Source organism: Chiloscyllium plagiosum, unplaced genomic scaffold (assembly GCF_037043375.1).
Source record: "Chiloscyllium plagiosum isolate Xiang-an unplaced genomic scaffold, Cpla_swu_hap1 HiC_scaffold_2, whole genome shotgun sequence".
NCBI classification, from domain to species: domain Eukaryota; kingdom Metazoa; phylum Chordata; class Chondrichthyes; order Orectolobiformes; family Hemiscylliidae; genus Chiloscyllium; species Chiloscyllium plagiosum.
The window spans coordinates 150,458,216-150,482,419 of NW_028270140.1; the positions used below are offsets into that span (position 1 = coordinate 150,458,216).

At 47.2% G+C, this 24,204-nt stretch overlaps 2 protein-coding genes across 10 annotated transcripts in view; one reads left to right on the forward strand and one right to left on the reverse strand.

Annotated features, from left to right (window-relative positions):
* Positions 1-17,831, reverse strand: part of LOC122556992 (CD276 antigen homolog) — a 75,634-nt gene extending 57,803 nt beyond the window's left edge. Inside the window, exons 1-2 of one of the 3 annotated variants that reach the window (XM_087974651.1) lie at positions 11,119-11,213; positions 6,325-6,443 (exon numbers count right to left, since the gene is read on the reverse strand). In XM_087974651.1, coding sequence (XP_087830777.1) covers positions 6,325-6,349 — 25 coding nt within the window. In that variant the 5' untranslated portion in view covers positions 6,350-6,443; positions 11,119-11,213. Of the gene's footprint in view, positions 1-6,324; positions 6,444-11,118; positions 11,214-17,700 lie in introns of those variants that run through there. The other 2 variants (XM_043704229.2, XM_087974659.1) reach the window with 2 other exon arrangements.
* Positions 17,832-18,011: 180 nt separating this feature from the next.
* Positions 18,012-24,204, forward strand: part of slc5a6a (solute carrier family 5 member 6a) — a 66,654-nt gene continuing 60,461 nt past the window's right edge. For 5 of the 7 annotated variants that reach the window (XR_015751443.1, XM_043704196.2, XM_043704204.2 and 2 more), the window contains exon 1: positions 23,109-23,958. The gene's annotated coding sequence lies outside the window, so the exon portion shown is untranslated. Of the gene's footprint in view, positions 18,083-21,287; positions 21,321-23,108; positions 23,959-24,204 lie in introns of those variants that run through there. The other 2 variants (XM_087974669.1, XM_087974677.1) reach the window with 2 other exon arrangements.

The following is a 24,204-nucleotide window of genomic DNA, read 5'->3' on the forward strand; positions in this document are numbered from 1 at the left end:
CAGAAGGCTGGCTGTGACACTGGATGGATTCAGCACTCAAAACCCTGTGGTGACTCTGTAACCCAAGCAGGGGGCGGTCACGTGACGTCCCCGTCTCGCACCCGGAAGAGGGCGGGCGATCACGTGACGTCCCGTTTCGCGGCCCGGAAGAGGGCGGGCGATCACGTGATGCTCTGTTTCGCGCCTCGGAAGTGGGTTGAGGAGGTCACGTGATGCTCCATTTCGCGGGCAAAAGAAGGTCATGTGGGGTCGGACAGCTAGGAATGCGAGGAGGCGGGGAATGGAGTCAGACTAACACCCAATCAGAAGATAATTCTACCTCAGTGTTTATATGACGTTTTTTATTGTATAAAAGACTGGGGCAGGGATAAAACGAGGTCTTACTTTTTGAACTGGCACACGTTGTAGTTTGTCAGGGACAAAGAGGTTTAGACCCAGAGCTCTGAATGCCTTGTCCACTTACTGTGTAAAATAAATTAAGAGTGTGAGACCGAATATCTTCTCCTATTGCTTCATTTAAAAGAACATGCAGGACTTGGCTCACACATAGAAGAAAGTAAATTTAAATTGGTAGATTGAGCCAAAGTCCAACAAGGTATAGCATGTAATCAGATGGCTAATGGAACAAAGGTCTTTATTACAAGAGGAATTGAATCTAATACTGAGGATTCTGCACTTCCATTTTACAGGCCATTGGTGAGACCACATTGCCAAAGCTGTGTGCAGTTCTGGTCTCCTTATTAAAGAAAGGGAAATAAATCTGTTGGAGGTTGTTTAAAGGAGGTTTACTAGATTGATACCTGGAATGAGCAATTATGTATGAGGAAACATCAGATACATTGGGCTTCTTCCATTAGAATTTAAAAGAGTGATGGGTGACTTAATTAAAGTGTATAAGATCCTTGACAAGGTAAATGTGGGAAACGTGTTTCCTCTTGTGGGTAACTCAGAACTAGGGAGCGCTGTTTCAAAATTTAGGATTGCCCTTTTCGGACAGAAGTTTGAAGAACATTTTTTCTATCAGAATGTTTTGCAGCTTTAGAACTTTTTGCCTTAGAAGGTGGTGGAGCAGAGTCTTTGAATATTTTTGAGGTGGGAGACATATTTTTGTTAGACAGGGAATCAGAGTTATTGGGGTCAATGGGAATGTGGAATTGAGGTCACAGTCAGATCAGCTATGATTTTATTTAACAGTAGAGCTGACTTGAGGGGCTGAATGGCCTACTTCTGCTCCTAATTTGTACAGTGAGGACTGTGTCTTTGTATTTTGCATTTTTTATATAAAACATTTATGGATTGAATTGAGAAAGAGTAGTTTTCACCAATGTTTGAAAGGGTGCCTGTATGTTTTCAAAGTAAGCAACCTGATAACCAACGCCCGGTATCATGTAAATGACAACTTGAATAAGCAGTAATTGAAGATTTAGTCGTAGACAATTTGGAGCTGAAGGGTATTATGGCTGCAGCTTTTTGCTGGCAACAAGAAATTGACTGGTCTATGGACTAGTGACAGTTAGCAATGACAGAGACCTTTTATCTAACAATAACAATGTGACTGGATCTCAGGTAACTGAACAGCTTGGAACTAGGGACAAGTTACAGATTTTTCCCAGTTCTGTTCTCTGCAGTTACAACTCATTGGAATCCCCCCAAAAAAATCAGTCTCCATTTCCTGGAACAGTTATTGCATGCTGCAACTTTTGACTGATAAGTGAACCTGCCACCTTGTGCCTCTTACCAACCAGTGGAAGCATCTGGAGAATGATGTCTGAAGCAAATTGCTGACCAGCAGAAGTGTTTTAAGGATTATTTCAATGACAAAACCTGATAATATAAATTATTGAACTGTCTTTCCAGTTTTTCCCTTCAGTCCACAATTTATTTTGACCCTGCTTGTTTGTGTGTGATAGAGAGAGCGCGAGAGTTGACACGGGGTTTAGAGTTTTGACTTTTACTGTTATAACTGTTTACCTGTAACCAGTTCTAGTCACTTGGAATAAATAGTCATTTTTATTCACTACAGAAATCTGGTCTGTGTTTTCCATTAACCCAGACCTGAAAGTCAAGGAAATAGGACACCTTTACACACTTTATAAAATGTTAACTTTAGTGACGGCTCAAGAAATAATGTGCTCCATTTCCAGGCATAACAGTATGTTTGTATGTTCTATATAACAAATTATTTCAACTGTCTCAGATCAATAGGTCCCAGGATTTGACAACTTCCATTCCCATTCATTTCTCTAATGCTACTTTTTTTTGATGAACATTATATCCCTATTGTTTCTGGATTTTGTTTTATATCTTTCTTAATTAGTTCCTCGATTAATTACTTTGCTTCTTGGCCATTTCCAAAGCACAGAGTCAGGTTTCACTTGAATGCTGACAAGTTATCTTACAAAGTTACCTTTTGTAGGTTCCGTTCCAAACTATACTCACGCGTGTGAAGACGTCCCTGCTCAAGAACAGAACATCCTCCACCATCTCTGACACCCGATTAGTTAAATCAACCTTTTTTTAACCAATGATTTCCATAGTCAGAAAATGAGTCTCGTTGCTGGCTACAAACTTGAAGCTTATAAACAATTGCTGGCATTCAGCTTGTGGTCAGCCATTGATGATTTGAGTCAACATTCAGTCAGTATTTTGAGGGGATTATAACCATGTAATATAATGCAACAAGTCCCAGAGTGTTCCTGGATGTGGAACTGAGGTGAAAGGGTTGAGAGGTTTTCTGTGGTTTCTTGATAAATATTTGTTGGAATACTGACTCCAGTATTGTTGAATTAGAGGCAAGAGGACAACAGACACGACTTTTGGAAAGGAGCATAGAACATTTTTCTTATTTCAAACAATATGCCATCCTTGGGATGTTTGGCATTGTTGTCAAAATGAACAACAGCTCATATCTATGTAGCAAGATGAAGATAGATTTTTCAGTTTGATTTTATTGTCACATATTCAAGTACAAAAGTGCAGGAATACAGTGAAAGTGTAAAATGTCAGCACACTACCATCTTATGTACAAGTACCTAGGTACACAATCTTAAGAACAAAATAACAAGAACAGAGTTAAAAGTTAAACATTGCAGTAATTATAGAATAGCATAAAACATACTAAAGTAAAGGTTAAAAGTTACACATCCAGATCCAAGATGGCAGCAGAGTAGGACACTAGATACATACAAACATTATTCATTAAGACTGAAACATTCACAGCAATCTTCAGTCAAAAGTACAGACTGGATGATCCATTTCAGCCTCCTTCAATGGTCCTCAGCATCACAGAATCCAGTCTTTAGCCAATTTGATTCAGTCCATGTGATACTAATAAATAGTTGGAGGCACTGAATATTGCAGAGGCCATGGGCCCTGACAATATTCTGCCAATAGTATTGAAGACGTGTGTTCCAGACTTTGCCACTCCCCTAGCCAAGCTCTTCCAGTACAGTTACAACACTGGCATCTACCAAAAAATGTGGAAAATTGCCTCGCAATGTCCTCTACACAAAATAAGGACAAATCCAACCCAGCCAATTACCACACCACCAGTCTACTCAATTAAAAAAGTGATGGAAGGTGTCATCAACAGTGCTACCAAGCAGCAGCTGCTCAGTGACACCCTATTTAGGTTCTATCAGGGTGACTCAGCTCCTGATCTCATTACAGCCTTGGTTCAAACATGGACAAAACAGTTGAATTCCAGAGGTGAGGTGAGAGCAACTGTCCATGATATCAAGGCCACATTCAACTGAGTGTGGCATCAAAGAGCTCAAGCAAAACTAGAACCAATAGTAATCGGAGGCAAATTCTCCGCCAGTTATAGCTGTAGTAGAAGAATGAGGGGTGTGGGTCCTTTTAGGGTAGAGAATAATAAAAAGAATATCAGGCTTATCAGACATATTTAAATCAAGAATTATATATGTATTTAATAAAAGCAGAGGGGGTGGTAAACTGATTACCTCAGCTGGTTCTTGATTGGCAGTTTACTCATGCATTCATTCAATTTCACGGAGGCACTATTTTGATTGTAACTTTCTTAAAGGGGACAGAGCCCTATTCAATATGTATCTGACAGGTACATGCTGATGGAGAAAACTTGCTTGATGCCCTGCAAGCTATTCAAATGGTAGATGATGGATGGTTCTGAGGGGAGGATTAGCATTCTAATCTTTTCATAGTTTCAGGTGACAGAGTGCACTGGGGAGTGGAGAGACTACACCTTTATGAATGAAAGAATGAAACGTGCTAGTAGTAAATATAGTGTGCTTGTGAGTGGATTGGTAGAAAACAATCGTATTATAAAAAGAATGAAACTTATAATAAAACCTCACAAAACCATAGCATAAGATATTTTTGACTCTCTGCATCACTAAAGACATGCCACCTAGACCACGGAGGCTTTGTTAATTGCTAGCCACTATGGGTAAGCAGGGCAGAATCTTAGCAGATCACAGGGTATTCAGCAGCAAGTGAACACATAAGCGAATGGGCACTGTGTGTTTGAGTCCGAATAGTAGATATGTAACACACACGATTGGATGTAATCAAAATGTCTAGTTAATTGAATTATAAATTTGATGTTATCATTGCCCAGTTGATTGACTTGTGGACTTGATATGATCACAATAACAGTTAATTTATAGAATTACATAATTTTGATGTAAGGAAGTATAAGAACATAAGAACTAGGAGCAGTAGGCGGCCATCTGGCCCTTTGAGCCTGCTCCATCTTTCAATAAGATCATGGCTGATCTTTTCAAGGACTCAGCTCCACTTACCCACCCTCTCACTGTAACCCTTAATTCCTTTACCATTTAAAAAATTATCTATCTTGGCTTTAAAAGCATTTACTGAGGAAGCCTCAACTACTTCATTGGGCATGGAATTTCACAGATTCAAACCCTCTGGGTGAAGAAGTTCCTTCTCAATTCAGTCCTAAATTTGCTCCCCCTAATTTTGAGGCTATGCCCTCTTGTCCCAGTTTCACCTGCCAGTGGAAACATCCTCTCTACTTCTATCTTATCAATTCCCTTCATAATTTTATATGTTTCTATAAGATCCCCCCCCTTATTCTTCTAAATTCCAATGAGTATAATTCCAGTCTACTCAGTCTCTCCTCATACATCAACGCCCCCAAATCCGGAATCAACCTAGTGAGCCTTGTCTGCACCCAGTCAGGTGCCAGCACATCCTTCCTCAAGTAAGGAGACCAAAACTACATGCAGCACTCCAGATGTGACCTCACTAGCACTCTACACAGCTGCAACATAATCTCCCTGCTTTTAAAATCAATCCCTTTAGCAATGAAAGACAAAATTCCATATGCCTTCCTAATTACCTGTTGTACTTGCAGATCAACCTTCTGTGATTCATGCGCAAGGACATCCATGTCCCTCTGCATAGCAGTATACTGCAACTTTTTACCATTCAAATAATAGTCATTTTTACTGTTATTGCTACCCAAGTGGATGATTTCATATTTATTAACATTGTACTCCATCTGCTAGATCTTTGCCTACTTATTTCAGCTATCTGTGTCCCTCTGCAAAGTTTCACAGTCCTCTGCACACTTGGCTCTACCACTCCTCTTAGTGTTATTCACAAACTTTGACACACTTTCCCCAAATCCAAATCATCCGTGTAAACTGTGAATAATTGCAGTCCCAAGACTGATCCCTGAGGTACACCACTAGTCACTGATTGTCAACCAAAATAGCACTTATTTATCCCCACTCTGCTTCCTGTTAGTTAACCAATCCTCCAGCCATGCTAATACATTGCCTGTAACACCATGTACTTTTATCTTATGCAGCAGCCTTTTGTGCGGCACCTTGTCAAATGCCTTTTGAAAATCTAGGTACACCACATCTACTGGGTCCCTGTTGTCCACCGTGCTATAATGTCTTCATAGAATTCTAGTAGATCAGTTAAGCATTACCTGCCCTTTATGAATCCATGTTGTGTCTGCCCAATGGGGCAATTCCAATTAGCTGCTTTGCTATTTCTTCCTTAATAATAGACTCAAGCATTTTTATCCCCACTACAGAGGTTAAGCTAACCGGTCTATAATTCCCCATCTTTTGTCTAATTCCCTTTTTAAACAGTGATGTCACATTTGTTGTTTTCCAATCTGCTGGAACTGCCCCAGAGTCCAGTGAATTTTGGAAAATTACCACAAGTGCATTTGCAATTTCTCCCGCCATCTCTTTTAGTACCCTGGGATACATTCCATCAGCCAGGAGACTTGTCTATCCTTTGCTCCACTAGCTTGCTCAACATGATTTCTTTTGTGATAATGATTGTTTCCAGGTCCTCACCTACCTTGGTCTCTGTCAATTGCTGGCATGTTATTCGTGTCCTCTGCTGTGAAGACTGACAAAATACCTGTTCAATGCCTCGGCCATTTCCTCAAATCCCATAACTAAACGTCCCTTCTCATCCTGTAAAAGGAACAATGTTTACTTTAGCCATTCTTTTTCATTTTATATACTTATAGAAACTTTTGCTATTTGTGTTCATTTTGCCAGCTAGTTCATTCTCATAACGTATCTTACTTTTCTTTATAGCTCTTTTTTGTGGCTTTCTGTTGACTGTTAAAGCTTTCCCAATCTTCTACTTTCCCGCTGATCTTGGCCACTTGGTATGCCTTCTTTTTCAACTTGATAGGCTCCCTTATTTCCTTAGATACCCAGAGCAGGTTATCACTTTTCCTATAGTCCTTTGTTTTTTCACTGGTATATACTTTTACTGAGCACTGAAAAATTGTTTTGAAAATCTTCCACTGTTCGTCAACTGTCCCGCCATAAAGTCTTTGCTTTCAGCTGCCACTTTGGCCAACTCCTCCCTCATCCTACTGTAGTCTCCCTTGTTTAAGCACAAGACACTGGTATTGGATTTTATCTTCACAGTCTCCATCTGTATTCTAAATTCAACCATACTGTGATCGCTCCTTCCAAGAGCATACCAAACTGTAACATTATTAATCATTCCTGTCTCATTACACAGAACCAGATCTAGGATAGTTTGCTCCTTGTTGGTTCCATTACATACTGTTCAAGAAAACTATTGTTGATACGTTCAATGAACTCCTCAAGACTCTCCTGACTGACCTGTTCAAACCAATCAACAAAAATAGCATTGTACATGTGTTTGGCAGAGTGATCTCCATCATCCTGTGAGACCATTTTGAGTTCCTCTCCTTGTTGCAGTCAATTACTGTTCTAATAAACTGCTGTTCCTGCTGAATTTCATAGTTTCATAGTAATAGGAGCAGGTGTAGGTCACTGGGCCCATCAAGCCTGCTCCACCACTCATTAAGATCATGGCTGATCTATCCATCGCCTCAGCTCCTCCTACCTGCATGATCCCCATAACCCTTAACTCACCTGACATATAAAAAAAACCATCCAATAGTGTCTTGAATATTATTTAATGAAGCTGCCTCAACTGCTTCCTTGGGCAGAGAATTCCATAGATTCCACACACTACTCTCTGGAAAAAGCAATTATGAGCCATAGAGATATACAGCATGGAAACAGACTTTTTGGTTCAATGCCGACCAGATATCCCAACCCAATCTAGTCTCATATCCATCTAAACCCTTCCTATTCATATACCCATCCAGATGCCTTTTAAATGTGGTTATTGTACCAGCCTCCACCACTTCCTCTGGCAGCTCATTCCATACATATACCACTCTCTGCGTGAAAAAGTTGCCCTTTAGGTCCCTTTTATATCTTTCCTCTCTCACTATGCCCTCTAGTGCTGGACTCCCCCACCCCAGGGAAAAGACCTGGTTCATTTATCCTATCCATGACCTTCATGATTTTATAAACCTCTCAGCCTCCAACATTCCAGGGAAAACTGCCCCAGCCTATTCAGTCCCTTCCTTTAGATCAAATCCTCCAACCCTGGCAACAACATCCTTGTAAATCTTTCCCGAATCCTTTCAAAAGCCTGATGATAGGAAGGAGACAAGAATTGTACGCAACATTCCAACAGTGGCCTAACCAATGTCCTGTACAGCCACAACATGACCTCCCAACTCCTGTACTCAGTACTCTGACCAATAAAGGAAAGCATACCAAATGCCTTCTTCACTATCCTATCTACCTGCGACTCTACTTTCAAGGAGCTATGAACCTGCACTCCAAGGTCTCTTTGTTCAGCAACACTCCCTAGGACCTTACCATTAAGTGTATAAGTCCTACTAAGATTTACTTTTCCAAAATGCATCACCTCACATTTATCTTTGCTGACCACTACACTTCCAATTTTGGTGTCATCTGCAAACTTACTAACTATACCTCTTATGTTCACATCCAAATCATTTATATAAATGACGAAAAGTACTGGACCCAGCACCGGCTCTTGTGGCATACCATTGGTCACAGGCCTCCAGTCTGAAAAGCAATCCTCCATCACCACCCTCTGTCTTCTACCTTCGAGCCAGTTCTGTATCCAGATGGCTAGTTCTCCCTGTATTTCATGAGATCTAACCTTGCTAACCAGTCTCCCATGGGGAACCTTGTCAAATGCCTTACTGAAGTCCATATAGATCATGTCTACTGCTCTGCCTTCATCAATCATAGAACATTACAATGCAGGCCCTTCAATCCTCAATGTTGCGCCGACCTGTGAAATCAATCTGAAGCCCATTTAACCCATGCTACTGCATTCTTGTCCATATGCCTATCCAATGACCATTTAAATGCAATCAAAGTTGGCGAGTCTACTACTGTTGCAGGCAGTGCGTTCCACGCCTCTACTACTGAGTAAAGAAACTCCTGACATCTGTCCTGTATCTATCACCCCTTAATTTAAAGCTATGTCCCCTCGTGCTAGCAATCATCATCCGAGGAAAAAGGCTCTCATTGTCCACCCTCTCTAACCCTCTGATTATCTTGTATGTCTCAATTAAGTCACCTCTCAACCTACTTCTCTCTGACGGAAACAGCCTCAAGTCCCTCAGCCTTTCCTCGTAAGACTTCCCCTCCATACCAGGCAACACCCTAGTAAATCGCCTCTGAACCCTTTCAAAAGCTCCCACATCCTTCCTGTAATGCAGTGACCAGAACTGTACGCAATACTCCAAGTGCGGCCGCACCAGACACCACTGATGTCAGCTGAAAAGTTTCAGGGTCTGGAGTCCACGTGGGATCAGTTGGTTCTTTAAGGACCGCAATTTCCCCTCCCACATGGTTGATGATGCCCTCCAGCGTATCTCATCCACTTCCCGCACCTCTGCCCTCGAACCCTACTCTCCAACTGCAACAAGGACAGAAGCTCCTTGTTCCTCACCTTCCACTCCAATAACCTCCGCCATTTCCGCCACCTACAAACAGACCCCACCACCAGGGATATATTTCTCTCCCCATCCCTATCCACTTTCTGCAAAGACAGTTCCCTCTACGACAGCCTGGTCAGGTCCACGCCCCCCAACAACCCACCCTCCCCTCCAATCACCTTGCCCTCCACCGCAGGAATTGCAAAACCTGCACCCACACCTCCCCCTTCACCTCCATCCAAGGCCCCAAAGGAGCCTTCCACATCCATCAAAGTTTCACTTGCACTTCCACACGTCATTTACTGTATCTTTTGCTCCCGATGCGGTCTCCTTTACATTGGGGAGACCAGACGCCTTCTTGCAGAGGGCTTCAGAAAACATCTCCGGCACACCTGCACCAACTAACCCCACTGACCCGTGGCTGAACACTTCAACTCCCTCTCCCACTCCGCCGAGTACATGCAGGTCTGGGCCTCCTCCATCGCACCTCCCTAACCACCTGACACCTGGAGGAAGAACACCTCACCTTCCGTCTCAGGACCCTGCAACTCCATGGTATCAATGTGGATTTCACCAGTTTCCTCATTTCCCCTTCCCCCACCTTATCCCAGTTCCAACCTTACAACTCAGCATCACCCTCATGACCTGGCCATCTTCCTTCCAACCTATCCGCACCACCTTCCCCTCCCCTCCGACCTATCACCATTAGCCCCACCTCCATCCACTCACCACACTCTCAGCTACCTTCCCCACAGCCCCACACCCCTCCCATTTATCTCTCCACCCCCAAGGCTCCCAGCCTCATTGCTGATGAAAGGCTTTTGCTCGAAACAACAATTTTCCTGCTCCTTGGATGCTGCCTGACCTGCTGTGCTTTTCCAGCACCACACTCGACCACTGACATCAGGCTCACCAGTCTATAGTTCCCTGGTTTTCCTTACCACCATTCTTAAATAGTGGCACCACATTAGCCAACCTCCAGTCTTCCAGCACCTCATCTGTGATCATCGATGATAGAAATGTCTCAGCAAGGGGCCTAGCAACGACTTCTCTAGCTTCTCACAGTGTTCTAGGGTACACCTGATCAGGTCCTGGGGATTCATCCACTTTTATGCGTTTCAAGGCAACCATCACCTCCTCCTCTGTAAGATGGACATTTTTCAAGATGTCACCATCTTTTAGAATTAGAATTTCTACAGTGTGGAAACAGTCCCTTTGGCCTGCAAGTCCACACTGACCCATTGAAAAGTAACCTTCCTAGACTCATTGTTCTATTACTTCACAATCTCCCCTGACTAATACACCTAACCTATAAATCCCTGAACATGATGGGCAATTTAGCACAGCCAATTCACCGAACCTGCACATCTTTGGACTCTGGGAGGAAACTCACGCAGACACAGGTAGAATGTGCAAACTCCATACAGACAGTTTTCCCGAGGCCTGAATTGAACCCGGGTCCCTGGCGCTATGAGGCACTGTGCTGCCCCAATCTACTTCCATACCTTCCATATCTTCCAAGTCCTTTTCCACAATAAACACTGATGCAAAATTCTCATTTAGTATCTCCCGTATCTCCTGCGGCTCCACACATAGGCTGCCTTATTGATCTTTGAGTGGCCCTATACTCTCCCAGTTCCTCCTCATGTCTTTCCTAAATCTACTCCCGCTAATCTTGAGGCCATGACCCCTAATCCAAACCTTACCCACCAGCAAAAACAACTTGCCTGCTTCTATCTTATCTACCCCTTTCATAATTTTTCTAAGTTTCCCAACACCTTCAGAGTGCCCTTGCCTCAGAGACTGGGGTCACTCCTATAGAGTCATACCTGACACAATGGAAGATGACTGTGGTTGTTAATGGTCAGACATCTCAATTCCTGGACACCTTTGTAGGAGATCCTCAGTGTACAATCCTAAGACCAACCCCCATCTTCAGCTGCTTCATCAATGAAATACCCTCCATCAAAAGGCTGGGGTGGGTGTGTTCACTGATCATTGCACAATGTTCAGCACCATTTGTGACTCCACAGAAACTTGAGATAGTCCATGTGAAAAACAAAGGGTCACTATTATTTAAATGATATATTGGAAAATGTGATCATGCAAAGGACACTTGGCACTCAGGCTCTGATTCCTGAAGAAGGGCCTGTGCCCGAAACGTCGAATCTCCTGTTCCCTGGATGCTGCCTGACCTGCTGTGCTGTTCCAGCAATAAAGTTTCAACTTTGATCTCCAGCATCTGCAGACCTCACTTTCTCCACTCAGGCTCTGACCCTCACCAAAGGCCTTACCCTCATCAACTGCCCCTCACCCTCAGGCCACGCCTCTCACCCTCAGGACAAACCCCTCAGCCAATAAGACATGCTCCTTACACTCAGGACACACCCTCAACCTGAGGATCCATTACTCACTCTTAGTCCCACACCCTCAGGACACACCCCTTATACCAAGACCACTCCCCTCATCCTCAGGATGGCCCTCTCCCATACACAGCGCTCCTCACTTCCCATTCACGCACAAGCCACGCCCATCACCCTCAGCAGGCGCGCCACATTAGGCCTCGCCCCTCACCACCTCGACACCCCCTCAATGATAGGCCCCGCCCCTCAGTCTGAGAAGGGCTTTTGCCCGAAACGCCGATTTTCCTGCACCTCGGATGCTGCCTGACCTGTTGTGCTTTTCCAGCACCACTCTAATCTAAACAGAGCCCTCTCCACTGGCCCAGTCCCTAACCTCAGAACACAATCCTCACGCAAATGTTAAAAATCACACAACACCAGGTTATAGTCGAACAGGTTTAATTGGAAGCACTAGCTTTCGGAGTGATGCTCCTTCATCATATGGTAGTGGAGGGCTCAATCCTAACACAGAATTTATAGCAAAAATTTACAGTGTGATGTAATTGAAATTATACATTGAAAAAGTGATTGTCTATTAAGCCTTTCATCTGTTAGAATACAGTGATAGTTTCACTTCTTTCATGTGTAAATCACAAAACCTTTTTTTAAAAAGTTGCATTCTCGGGTTAGCTGTTAACCTGATAATATGTTAGACAATATGTTGAAGGTGTTGGCCCCCTGTGTTCTGTGTCATAGAGAGGTACAGCATGGAAACAGACCCTTCGGTCCAACCGGTCCATGCCGACCAGATATCCCAAACCAATCTAGTCCCACCTGCCAATGCCATGATGTTTAGATTGAATCTAATCTAAAAAGTGAGATAATGGAGTTCTACATGAATGCATGCAGTTTTTGAGCAAAGTACAATGTAACTCTGAAAGTACAAATTCACCCCACAAAATGTGTGCGCGCATGTGGGTCTTTGTCTGTCTGTGTGTGTCTCTGTCTGTCTGGGTTGGGGGTTGTGAGCATGAAAAAGCGTATGTGTGTGTGTGTGTACACTGAGTGCAGAGTGTCTTAAGTCTGTGAGGGAGTGCATGTGAGTGAGAGTGTGGGAGTGTGTGTGTCTGTGTGTGTGTAGTGCAAAGCCCACCCTGGAACGACAGTAGACATCATTATCACTGTGGGGAAGTCTATTACCAACTTAACGGACCACACCCTTCGACCGGAAGAGATTGAAGTCCTGAGTAGGGGTCTCAACTTCTGCCCCACCACCAAAATGGACTCGTTGGTTCTGGCAGCAGACACAGAAGAGTTCATCAGACGAATGAGAATCCAGGAATTCTTTCAAGGTGCCAGCAGTGATCCCAATGAGCCCACTAATGAACTGGATCAGTCATCACAGGGATCTGTAGAGGAGTGACCAAAGAAGGTGTCAACTTGGACCCCACTGGAGGGCGGCTGCCCTGGGCTTGACATGTATGCTCAAACTGTCAGGAAATATATAAATGCCAGATTCATCAGCCGTACCCACAAGGTAGAGCAAAACTCACCTATTCACAATGCAACGCCAACCAGGGTCTCAAAACCAATCACAACATTGTCATCAAACCAGCAGATAAAGGAGGAGCCATTGTCATTCGGAATAGAACAGATTACTGCAAGGAAGTGTACCGACAACTGAACAACCAGGAACACTACAGGCAACTACCAGCTGATCCGACCAAAGAACACACCCGTGAATTAAACACACTGATCAGAACTTTGGATCCAGTCCTTCAGAGTTCCCTACACGCCCTCATCCCACGTACTTCTCGTGTAGGCAACTTCTACTGCTTTCCAAAAGGTACACAAAGCCAACAGACGAGGACGTCCCATCATGTCAGGCAATGGGACCCTATGAGAGAATCTCTCCGGCTATGTGGAAGACATCTTGAAACCTATTGTACAGGGGATCTCCAGCTTCTGTCATAACACTACGGATTTCTTACAGAAACTCAGCACTCACGGACCAGTTGATCCGGGAACATTCCTCGTCACAATGGATGTTTCCGCACTCTACACCAGCATCCCCCACAATGACAGCATCGCGGCAACAGCCTCAGTACTCAACACCAACAACTGCCAATCTCAACACCGTCCTACAACTCATCCGCTTTATCCTTGAGCACAACGTCTTCACTTTTGACATCCAGACACATGGAACAGCCATGGGGACCAAATTTGCACCTCAACATGCCAACATTTTTATGCACAGGTTCGAACAAGACTTCTTCCCCATGCGGGAATTCCAACCAACATTATACACCAGGTATATTGACGACATTTTCTTCCTCTGGACCCATGCCGAGGAGTCACTGATAAAACTACACAGTGATATCAACAAGTCTCATCCCACCATCAAACTCACCATGGACTACTCTCGACTATCTGTCTCATTCTTGGACACATGCATCTCCATCAAGGATGGACGCCTCAGCACCACACTCTACCGCAAACCCACAGACAACCTCACAATGCTACACTTCTCCAGCTTCCACCCAAAACATATTAAAACAGCCATCCACTATGGACAAGCCCAACGCGTACACCGGATCTGCTCAGATGAGGAGAAACATGACGGACACCTGGAAGTACTCAGGGATGCCCTCACAAAACGGGATACGATGCCCAACTCATCGACTGCCAGTTCCGACGTGTCACAGCAAGGAACTGCAATGACCTCCTCAGGAGACGGACACATGCTGCAACCGACAGAGTACCCTTTGTTGTTCAGTATTTCCCAGGAGCTGAAAAACTACTCCATGTTCTTCGTGACCTGCAACACATTATCCATGAGGATGAGCACCTCACCAGGACCTTCCCCACACCTCCACTACGTGCCTTCAAGCAACCGCCAAACCTTAAACAGACCGTTATTCATAGCAAGCTGCCCGACTCTCAGGACAACCCCATACAACCCTGTCATGGTAGGCACTGCAAGACGTGTCAGAGTGTGGACATAGATAGCACCATTACGTGTGGGGACAGCTCCCACCTTGGACATGGCAGGTACTCATGTGACTCAGCCAACGTTGTCTAGCTTATATGTTGCAAGCAAGGATGCCCGGAAGCATGGTACATTGGGGAAACCGAGCAAAGGCTACGACAAAATATAAAGAAGGATAGTCAAAGTTTTTTTAGGTAAGTGAAATTCAAAAAAATGGTTAAGACTAAAATTGGTCCCTTGAAGACAGAAACAGGGGAATATATTACGGGGAACAAAGAAATGGCAGAAGAATTGAATTGGTACTTCAGATCTGTGTTCACTGGGGAAGACACAAGCAATCTCCCTGAGGTAACAGTGGCTGAAGGACCTGAACTTAAGGGAATTTATATTTGCCAGGAATTGGTGTTGGAGAGACTGTTAGGTCTGAAGGTTGGTAAGTCCCCGGGGGCCTGATGGTCTACATCCCAGGGTACTGAAGGAGGTGGCTCGAGAAATCGTGGATGCGTTGGTGATTATTTTCCAGAGCTCGATAGATTTGGGATCGGTTCCTGCGGATTGGAGGGTGGCTAATGTTGTACCACTTTTTAAGAAAGGTGGGAGAGAGAAAACAGGAAATTATAGACCAGTTAGTCCGATCTCAGTGATGGGAAAGATGCTGGAGTTTATTATAGAGGATGAAATTACGACACATCTGGATAGTAGTAACAGGATAGATCAGAGTCAGCATGGATTTATGAAGGGGAAATCATGCTTGACTAATCTTCTGGAATTTTTTGAGGATGTAACTCTGAAGATGGACGAGGGAGATCCAGTAGGTGTAGTGTACCTGGACTTTCAGAAAGCTTTTGATAAAGTCCCACATAGGAGGTTCGTCAGCATAATTAGGGCGCATGGTATTGGCGGCAAAGTACTAACTTGGATTGAAAGTTGGTTGGCTGATAGGAAACAAAGAGTAGTAATAAACAGCTCCATTTCGGAATGGCAGGCAGTGACCAGTGGAGTACCGTGGGGATCAGTACTGGGACCGCAGCTTTTCATAATATATGTTAATGATATAGAAGATGGTCTTAGCAATAACATTAGCAAATTTTCTGATGGTACTAAGCCGGGTGGCAGGGTGAAATGTGATGAGGATGTTAGGAGATTACAGGGTGACCTGGACAGGTTAGGTGAGTGGTCAGATGCATGGCAGATGCAGTTTAATGTGGATAAATGTATGGTTATCCACTTTGGTGGAAAGAACAGGAAGGCAGATTAATACTTAAATGGAATCAATTTAGGTAAAGGGGCAGTACAAAGTGATCTGGGTGTTCTTGTACACCAGTCAATGAAGATAAGCATGCAGGTACAGCAGGTAGTGAAGAAGGCTAGTAGCATGCTGGCCTTCATAACAAGAATAATTGAGTATAGAAGCAAAGAGGTTCTTCTGCAGCTGTACAAGGCCCTGGTGAGACCACACCTGGAGTACTGTGTGCAGTTCTGGTCTCCAAATTTGAGGAATGACATTCTGGCTATTGGGGGAGTGCAGTGTAGGTTCATGAGGTCAATTCCTGGAATGGCAGGACTACCTTACACTGAAAGACTGGAGCGACTGGGCTTGTATGCCCTTGAGTTTAGAAGATTGAGAGGGCATCTGATTGAGACATAAGATTATTAAAGGATTGGACACTCTGGAGGCAGGATGTTTCCGCTGATGGGTGAGTGCCGAACCAGAGGACACAGCTTAAAAATACAGGTAGACCATTTAGGACAGAGATGAGGAGAAACTTCTTCACCCAGAGAGTGGTGGCTGTGTGGAATGCTCTGCCCCAGAGGGCAGTGGAGGCCCAGTCTCTGGATTCATTTAAGAAAGAGTTGGATAGAGCTCTCAAGGATAGTGGAATCAAGGGTTATGGTGATAAGGCAGGAACAGGATACTGATTAAGGATGATCAGCCATGATCATACTGAATGGTGGTGCAGGCTCGAAGGGCAGAATGGCCTACTCCTGCACCTATTGTCTACTGACAATGGATGAATGGACATCGCACAATCGACAGTTGGGGAACACTTCAGTGGTCCAGGACATTTGACCTCGGACCTTCGGGTGACCATCCTCCAAGGCGGACTTCGGGACAGGCAGCAGCGAAAACTGGCCGAGAAGAGGCTGATAGCTATGTTGGTACCCATAGGGAGGGCCTCAACTGGAACCTTGGGTTCATGTCACATTACAGGTGACCATCACTGCACTATACACACACACACGCACACAGATACTCCTACACACACACACACACACACAGAGGCACTCCTATACACACAAACACACATATACATAGACACGCACACAGACACCCACACACACCCTTAGACATCCACACTCACAAATGCACACTCCCTCACAGACTTAAGACACTCTGCACTCACTACACACACTTTCTCTCACTCACAACCCCCAACCCAGACAGACAGACACACACAGGCAGACAGACAGAGACCCACATGCACACATATATTCTGTGGGGTGAATTTGTAATTGCAGGGTTACATTGTACTTCGCTCCAAAACTGCATGAATTCATGTAAAACTCCGTTATCTCACTTTTTAGATTAGATTCAATCTAAACATCATGGCATAGACAGGTGCTGGCAGGTGGGACTGGACTGGGTTGGGATATCTGGTCAGCATGGATGGGTTGGACCGAAGGGTCTGTTTCCATGCTGTACCTCTCTATGACAGAGAACACAGGGGGCCAACACCTTCAACATATGGTCTAACTATCACCATTGTTAACAGCTAACCCGAGAATGCAACTTTTTTTAAAAAGAAAAAAGGTTTTGTGATTTACACATGAAAGTGAAACTATCACTGAATTCTAACAGATGAAAGGCTTAACAATCCATTTTTCAATGTATAATTTCAGTTTGCTATAAATTCTGCTATATGTTTGCTATACATTCTGTGTTAGGATTGAACCCTCCACCATCACCTGATGAAGGGGCAGCGCTCCGAAAGCTAGTGCTTCCAATTAAACCTGCTGGACTATAACCTGGTGTTGTGTGACTTGCACATCCCAGTCCAACACCGACATCCCCAACTCACGCAAACGGCCCGCCGTTCAGCCTCGGCAATTGACATTTCCGACAGTCCCGGCCCCTCATCCACAGGCCGACACTGAGAGGCAGCGACAGAGACGCTGCAGGCAACTCGAAGGCGGAGATGCTGGATTTTTGACGCAGGCTCAATCCGGGTCATTTAACGGACGTCCTCCGCCCGCCGCCATGATAGTGCGGGGCGGTCGGTGCACCACGTGGTGGCTGCCATGTTTCTGCGGGGCGGCCACCCCCATCCTATCGTGGCCTCCGATTGGCCAGCGGTCAGAGGCCGCAGGTGCGTGTTATTGGGCGCGAGGCACCGCATCGCTTCGGAGACGGAGAGAAAGCCGAGGGTCAGTGAGTGGACACCGAGAGGGAGAGACCCGAGGGTCAGTGAGTGGACACCGAGAGGGAGAGACCCGAGGGTCAGTGAGTGGACACCGAGAGAGAGAGAGACCGGAGGGTCAGTGAGTGGACACCGAGAGAGACCCGAGGGTCAGTGAGTGGACACCGAGAGAGAGAGACCCGAGGGTCAGTGAGTGGACACCGAGAGGGAGAGATCCGAGGGTGAGTGAGTGGACACCGAGAGGGAGAGAGACCCGAGGGTCAGTGAGTGGACACCGAGAGGGAGAGAGACCCGAGGGTCAGTGAGTGGACACCGAGAGGGAGAGAGACCCGAGGGTCAGTGAGTGGACACCGAGAGGGAGAGACCCGAAGGTCAGTGAGTGGACACCGAGAGAGAGAGACCCGAGGGTCAGTGAGTGGACACCGAGAGGGAGAGAGACCCGAGGGTCAGTGAGTGGACACCGAGAGAGAGAGACCCGAGGGTCAGTGAGTGGACACCGAGAGGGAGAGAGACCCGAGGGTCAGTGAGTGGACACCGAGAGGGAGAAACCCGAAGGTCAGTGAGTGGACACCGAGAGGGAGAGAGACCCGAGGGTCAGTGAGTGGACACCGAGAGAGAGAGAAAAACCCGAGGGTCAGTGAGTGGACACCGAGAGGGAGTGACCCGAGGGTCAGTGAGTGGACACAGAGAGAGAGAGAGACCCGAGGGTCAGTGAGTGGACACAGAGAGGGAGAGACCCGAGGGTCAGTGAGTGGACACCGAGGAGGGAGAGACCCGAGGGTCAGATGGTGGACTCCGAGAGGGAGAGACCCGAGGGTCAGTGAGTGGACACCGAGAGGGAGTGACCCGAGGGTCAGTGAGTGGACACAGAGAGAGAGAGAGACCCGAGGGTCAGTGAGTGGACACAGAGAGAGAGACCCGAGGGTCAGTGAGTGGACACAGAGAGAGAGAGAGACCCGAGGGTCAGTGAGTGGACACCGAGAGGGAGTGACCCGAGGGTCAGTGAGTGGACACCGAGAGGGAGCGACCCGAGGGTCAGTGAGTGGACACCGAGAGGGAGTGACCCGAGGGTCAGTTAGTGGACTCCGAGAGGGAGAGATCCGAGGGTCAGTGAGTGGACACCGAGAGAGAGAGAAAAACCCGAGGGTCAGTGAGTGGACACCGAGAGGGAGTGACCCGAGGGTCAGTGAGTGGACACCGAGAGAGAGAGACCCGAGGGTGAGTGAGTGGACACCGAGAGGGAGAGAGACCCGAGGGTCAGTGAGTGGACACCGAGAGGGAGAGACCCGAGGGTCAGTGAGTGGACACCGAGAGAGAGAGAGGGACCCGAGGGTCAGTGAGTGGACACCGAGAGGGAGTGACCCGAGGGTCAGTGAGTGGACACCGAGAGAGAGAGACCCGAGGGTCAGTGAGTGGATACCGAGAGAGAGAGAAAAACCAGAGGGTCAGTGAGTGGACACCGAGAGAGAGAGACCCGAGGGTCAGTGAGTGGACACCGAGAGGGAGAGACCCGAGGGTCAGTGAGTGGACACCGAGAGGGAGAGAGACCCGAGGGTCAGTGAGTGGATACCGAGAGAGAGAGAAAAACCAGAGGGTCAGTGAGTGGACACCGAGAGAGAGAGACCCGAGGGTCAGTGAGTGGACACCGAGAGGGAGAGACCCGAGGGTCAGTGAGTGGACACCGAGAGGGAGAGAGACCCGAGGGTCAGTGAGTGGACACCGAGAGGGAGAGAGACCCGAGGGTCAGTGAGTGGACACCGAGAGGGAGAAACCCGAAGGTCAGTGAGTGGACACCGAGAGGGAGAGAGACCCGAGGGTCAGTGAGTGGACACCGAGAGAGAGAGAAAAACCCGAGGGTCAGTGAGTGGACACCGAGAGAGAGAGACCCGAGGGTCAGTGAGTGGACACCGAGAGAGAGAGAAAAACCCGAGGGTCAGTGAGTGGACACCGAGAGAGAGAGACCCGAGGGTCAGTGAGTGGACACCGAGAGAGAGAGAAAAACCCGAGGGTCAGTGAGTGGACACCGAGAGGGAGTGACCCGAGGGTCAGTGAGTGGACACAGAGAGAGAGAGAGACCCGAGGGTCAGTGAGTGGACACAGAGAGAGAGACCCGAGGGTCAGTGAGTGGACACAGAGAGAGAGAGAGACCCGAGGGTCAGTGAGTGGACACAGAGAGAGAGAGAGACCCGAGGGTCAGTGAGTGGACACCGAGAGAGAGAGAGACCCGAGGGTCAGTGAGTGGACACCGAGAGGGAGTGACCCGAGGGTCAGTGAGTGGACACCGAGAGGGAGCGACCCGAGGGTCAGTGAGTGGACACCGAGAGGGAGTGACCCGAGGGTCAGTTAGTGGACTCCGAGAGGGAGAGATCCGAGGGTCAGTGAGTGGACACCGAGAGAGAGAGAAAAACCCGAGGGTCAGTGAGTGGACACCGAGAGGGAGTGACCCGAGGGTGAGTGAGTGGACACCGAGAGGGAGAGAGACCCGAGGGTCAGTGAGTGGACACCGAGAGGGAGAGACCCGAGGGTGAGTGAGTGGACACCGAGAGAGAGAGAGGGACCCGAGGGTCAGTGAGTGGACACCGAGAGGGAGTGACCCGAGGGTCAGTGAGTGGACACCGAGAGAGAGAGACCCGAGGGTCAGTGAGTGGATACCGAGAGAGAGAGAAAAACCAGAGGGTCAGTGAGTGGACACAGAGAGAGAGAGAGAGAGAGAGACCCGAGGGTCAGTGAGTGGACACCGAGAGAGAGAGACCCGAGGGTCAGTGAGTGGACACCGAGAGAGAGAGAGACCCGAGGGTCAGTGAGTGGACACCGAGAGGGAGTGACCCGAGGGTCAGTGAGTGGACACCGAGAGGGAGAGATCCGAGGGTCAGTTAGTGGACTCCGAGAGGGAGAGATCCGAGGGTCAGTGAGTGGACACCGAGAGGGAGAGACCCGAGGGTCAGTGAGTGGACACCGAGAGGGAGAGAAAAACCCGAGGGTCAGTGAGTGGACACCGAGAGAGAGAGAAAAACCCGAGGGTCAGTGAGTGGACACCGAGAGGGAGTGACCCGAGGGTCAGTGAGTGGACACCGAGAGAGAGAGTAACCCGAAGGTCAGTGAGTGGACACCGAGAGAGAGAGAGAGAGACCCGAGGGTCAGTGAGTGGACACCGAGAGGGAGAGACCCGAGGGTCAGTGAGTGGACACCGAGGAGGGAGAGACCCGAGGGTCAGATGGTGGACTCCGAGAGGGAGAGACCCGAGGGTCAGTGAGTGGACACCGAGAGGGAGAGACCCGAGGGTCAGTGAGTGGACAGCGAGAGAGAGAGAAAAACCCGAGGGTCAGTGAGTGGACACCGAGAGAGAGAGAAAAACCCGAGGGTCAGTGAGTGGACACCGAGAGAGAGAGAAAAACCCGAGGGTCAGTGAGTGGACACCGAGAGAGAGAGAAAAACCCGAGGGTCAGTGAGTGGACACCGAGAGGGAGAGTAACCCGAGGGTCAGTGAGTGGATACCGAGAGAGAGAGAGAGAGAGAGAGACCCGAGGGTCAGTGAGTGGACACCGAGAGAAGGAGAGAGAGAGAAACCCGAGGGTCAGTGAGTGGACACCGAGAGGGAGGAACCCGAGGGTCAGTGAGTGGACACCGAGCGGGAGGAACCCGAGGGTCAGTGAGTGGACACCGAGAGGGAGGAACCCGAGGGTCAGTGAGTGGACACCGAGAGGGAGGAACCCGAGGGTCAGTGAGTGGACACCGAGAGGGAGGAACCCGAGGGTCAGTGAGTGGACACCGAGAGGGAGGAACCCGAGGGTCAGTGAGTGGACACCGAGAGGGAGGAACCCGAGGGTCAGTGAGTGGACACCGAGAGGGAGGAACCCGAGGGTCAGTGAGTGGACACCGAGAGAGAGAAACCCGAGGGTCAGTGAGTGGACACCGAGAGAGAGAGAGGAATCCGAGGGTCAGTGAGTGGACAGACAGAGAGAGAGTGATTCCCGAGGGTCAGTGAGTGGACACGGAAAGAGGGACGGAGAGAGAGAGAGACCCGACCGTCAGTGAGTGGACCCCAAAAGAGAGAATGTGGTCTGCGTGGCCTGAGGTTTAGTGACTGGGCACTGACTCACAGGAGAGTTGAGGGTTGGTGACTGGATCCTGTGTGCGAGCAAGAGACAGTGAGCCCATTGGAGAGCACGGTTCACACAGTCAACAGTATCCCAGACCTGACTCTGCTAGGGAGGGAGTAAACAAGCTCCCAATGTGGTCATACTGAGTCTGAGGGAGTTAAATTGCCCCTATTGGAGGCTCCATCCTGGTCTGAGGGGTTTATGGGTATCACTGACATTTTTGAAAGCTCTGCCATGGAATGGGGGTGAGGGGCACAATGACCTTGTCCAAGGCTTGGTTTACCCTTTAAGGGCAGTTTGTCTTCTGAGAGTTGTGCACCTTAGGAACACACTGTGTGGTGGTAGAGGTGTGATCATTGAATATTTTCGAGGCAGAGTAGGTAAATGCTTGTTCAGCAGGGGAGTCAAAAGTTCTCAGGGATTGAAATGTACAAAATAGGAGCATTCATCCCTTTGAGGCTGCTTTGCAATTCCATATGGTCCTGGCTAATCATCCAACTCAGTCCATTTTCCTACTTTCCCCCCACACCCTTTGATCCCTTTACCCGGAAGGACTATATCTATCTCTTTGAAACGATGGGTAAATAAGAATGTGGAATGCAAAACTTAAACAGATCAGCCATGATATTGAATGACAGAGTAGGTTTGATGGGTCAGGTGGTTAAATTCTGTTTTGTATTTTTGGAAAGAGAAAGAGATTGGAAATGGGGAGGGAAATTGAAAAGGAGACAGAAAGGATGCAACAGAGTTATGGAGTGGAGGATGGAGGGTGAGATTGGTGGATGGAGTGAGGAAGAAGGAAGGATAGTGTGGAAGGGGGAGGGGCAGAGTATGGTAGTGAGGGAATGGAGGGACGGACAAATGGAGCTGGAGGGAGAGGGGACAGAATAGGTGAGGGAAAAGAGAGGGACAGAAATTGTAAGGGAGAGACTGAGTACACATGGAGACTGAGGAGCAAGGGATGGGTGAGAGAGTTTGGTGTGAAGGGGAAGGGGCATGAGTTTAGAGAGAGGCAGAAATGAATATGGTTCTGTAGAGCAGACCATCAAGAACAGTTGAAATGTGACTAACCACCAGCAAGAAACAGATCACACTGAAGTCTGATGCAGGACACATATCTCAGTCGAACAGTAGTTAACAAGAATATAATGGAGACAGATGGTCAGGTGAAAAGAGAGACAGGAATCCATAACCTTAGCAGCATATCATCAGAGTCACATACTCTCAATCTCTACAGTGCTGCTAGGCTCTGAACTGTAACGGTCAGAATGACTGCCAGAAAGCCAAGGGGGTCACTAGTAAATCAAACAAGGAGAAGGTTGCTCTGGGAGAGGTGAAACTAGTTATTGCAGGAAGTAGTTGAGGGGAATAGCAAAGGTGCTTTAAAGAGGAAGTTTGAATAACATAATAGAGAAAGGAACACACAAGGAAATGTCGTTAGGGTGGAATGCATAAACACCCATATATATTTGGGCTGAATGGCCTGTTTCTGTACTGTTTCAATTAAATGTGGCTGACACTCATGATAGGAACTGCCCATATCCCTCCGGTTCAAGGTCCATCCCAGTAACATCAGACATCAAAAGATGGTGTGGCAGTGCAGGATTTCCTTATTACTCCACTGGAGTCTCAACCCTTTATTTTGGGGGCATTTCAACTCTGAGGTGGGACTTGAACTCTCCACTTTCTGAGTACTACCCACTGAGCCTTGCTGACACCTTTTATAGTTTGTAATTGCTGATGTAAAAAAATCAGAGCTGACAATGATGGGTGCAGGCTCCCTTTCACCCAGTGTCTTGAGGATTGGTTCCTTGTCAAGGTAAGCTAAGAAACTGAAAAGCAGAAACATTAATAGAAATGTGCTAAAATTAGCTTTCACTTCAAGAAGGTTAACTTCTTGCCAGGATTACAAACTGCTTTAATTCTGCTTAAACTCACTGAAGCTTTGCACTGTCCTGCTGACTTCTGTACACAGTAATTTAACAGACTGCTGTGCTGTTCTGAAACAACTGATGTGACAAAGATTATAGAAATGTATGCTTTGTCTGTGAGAGTTTAAATGTTC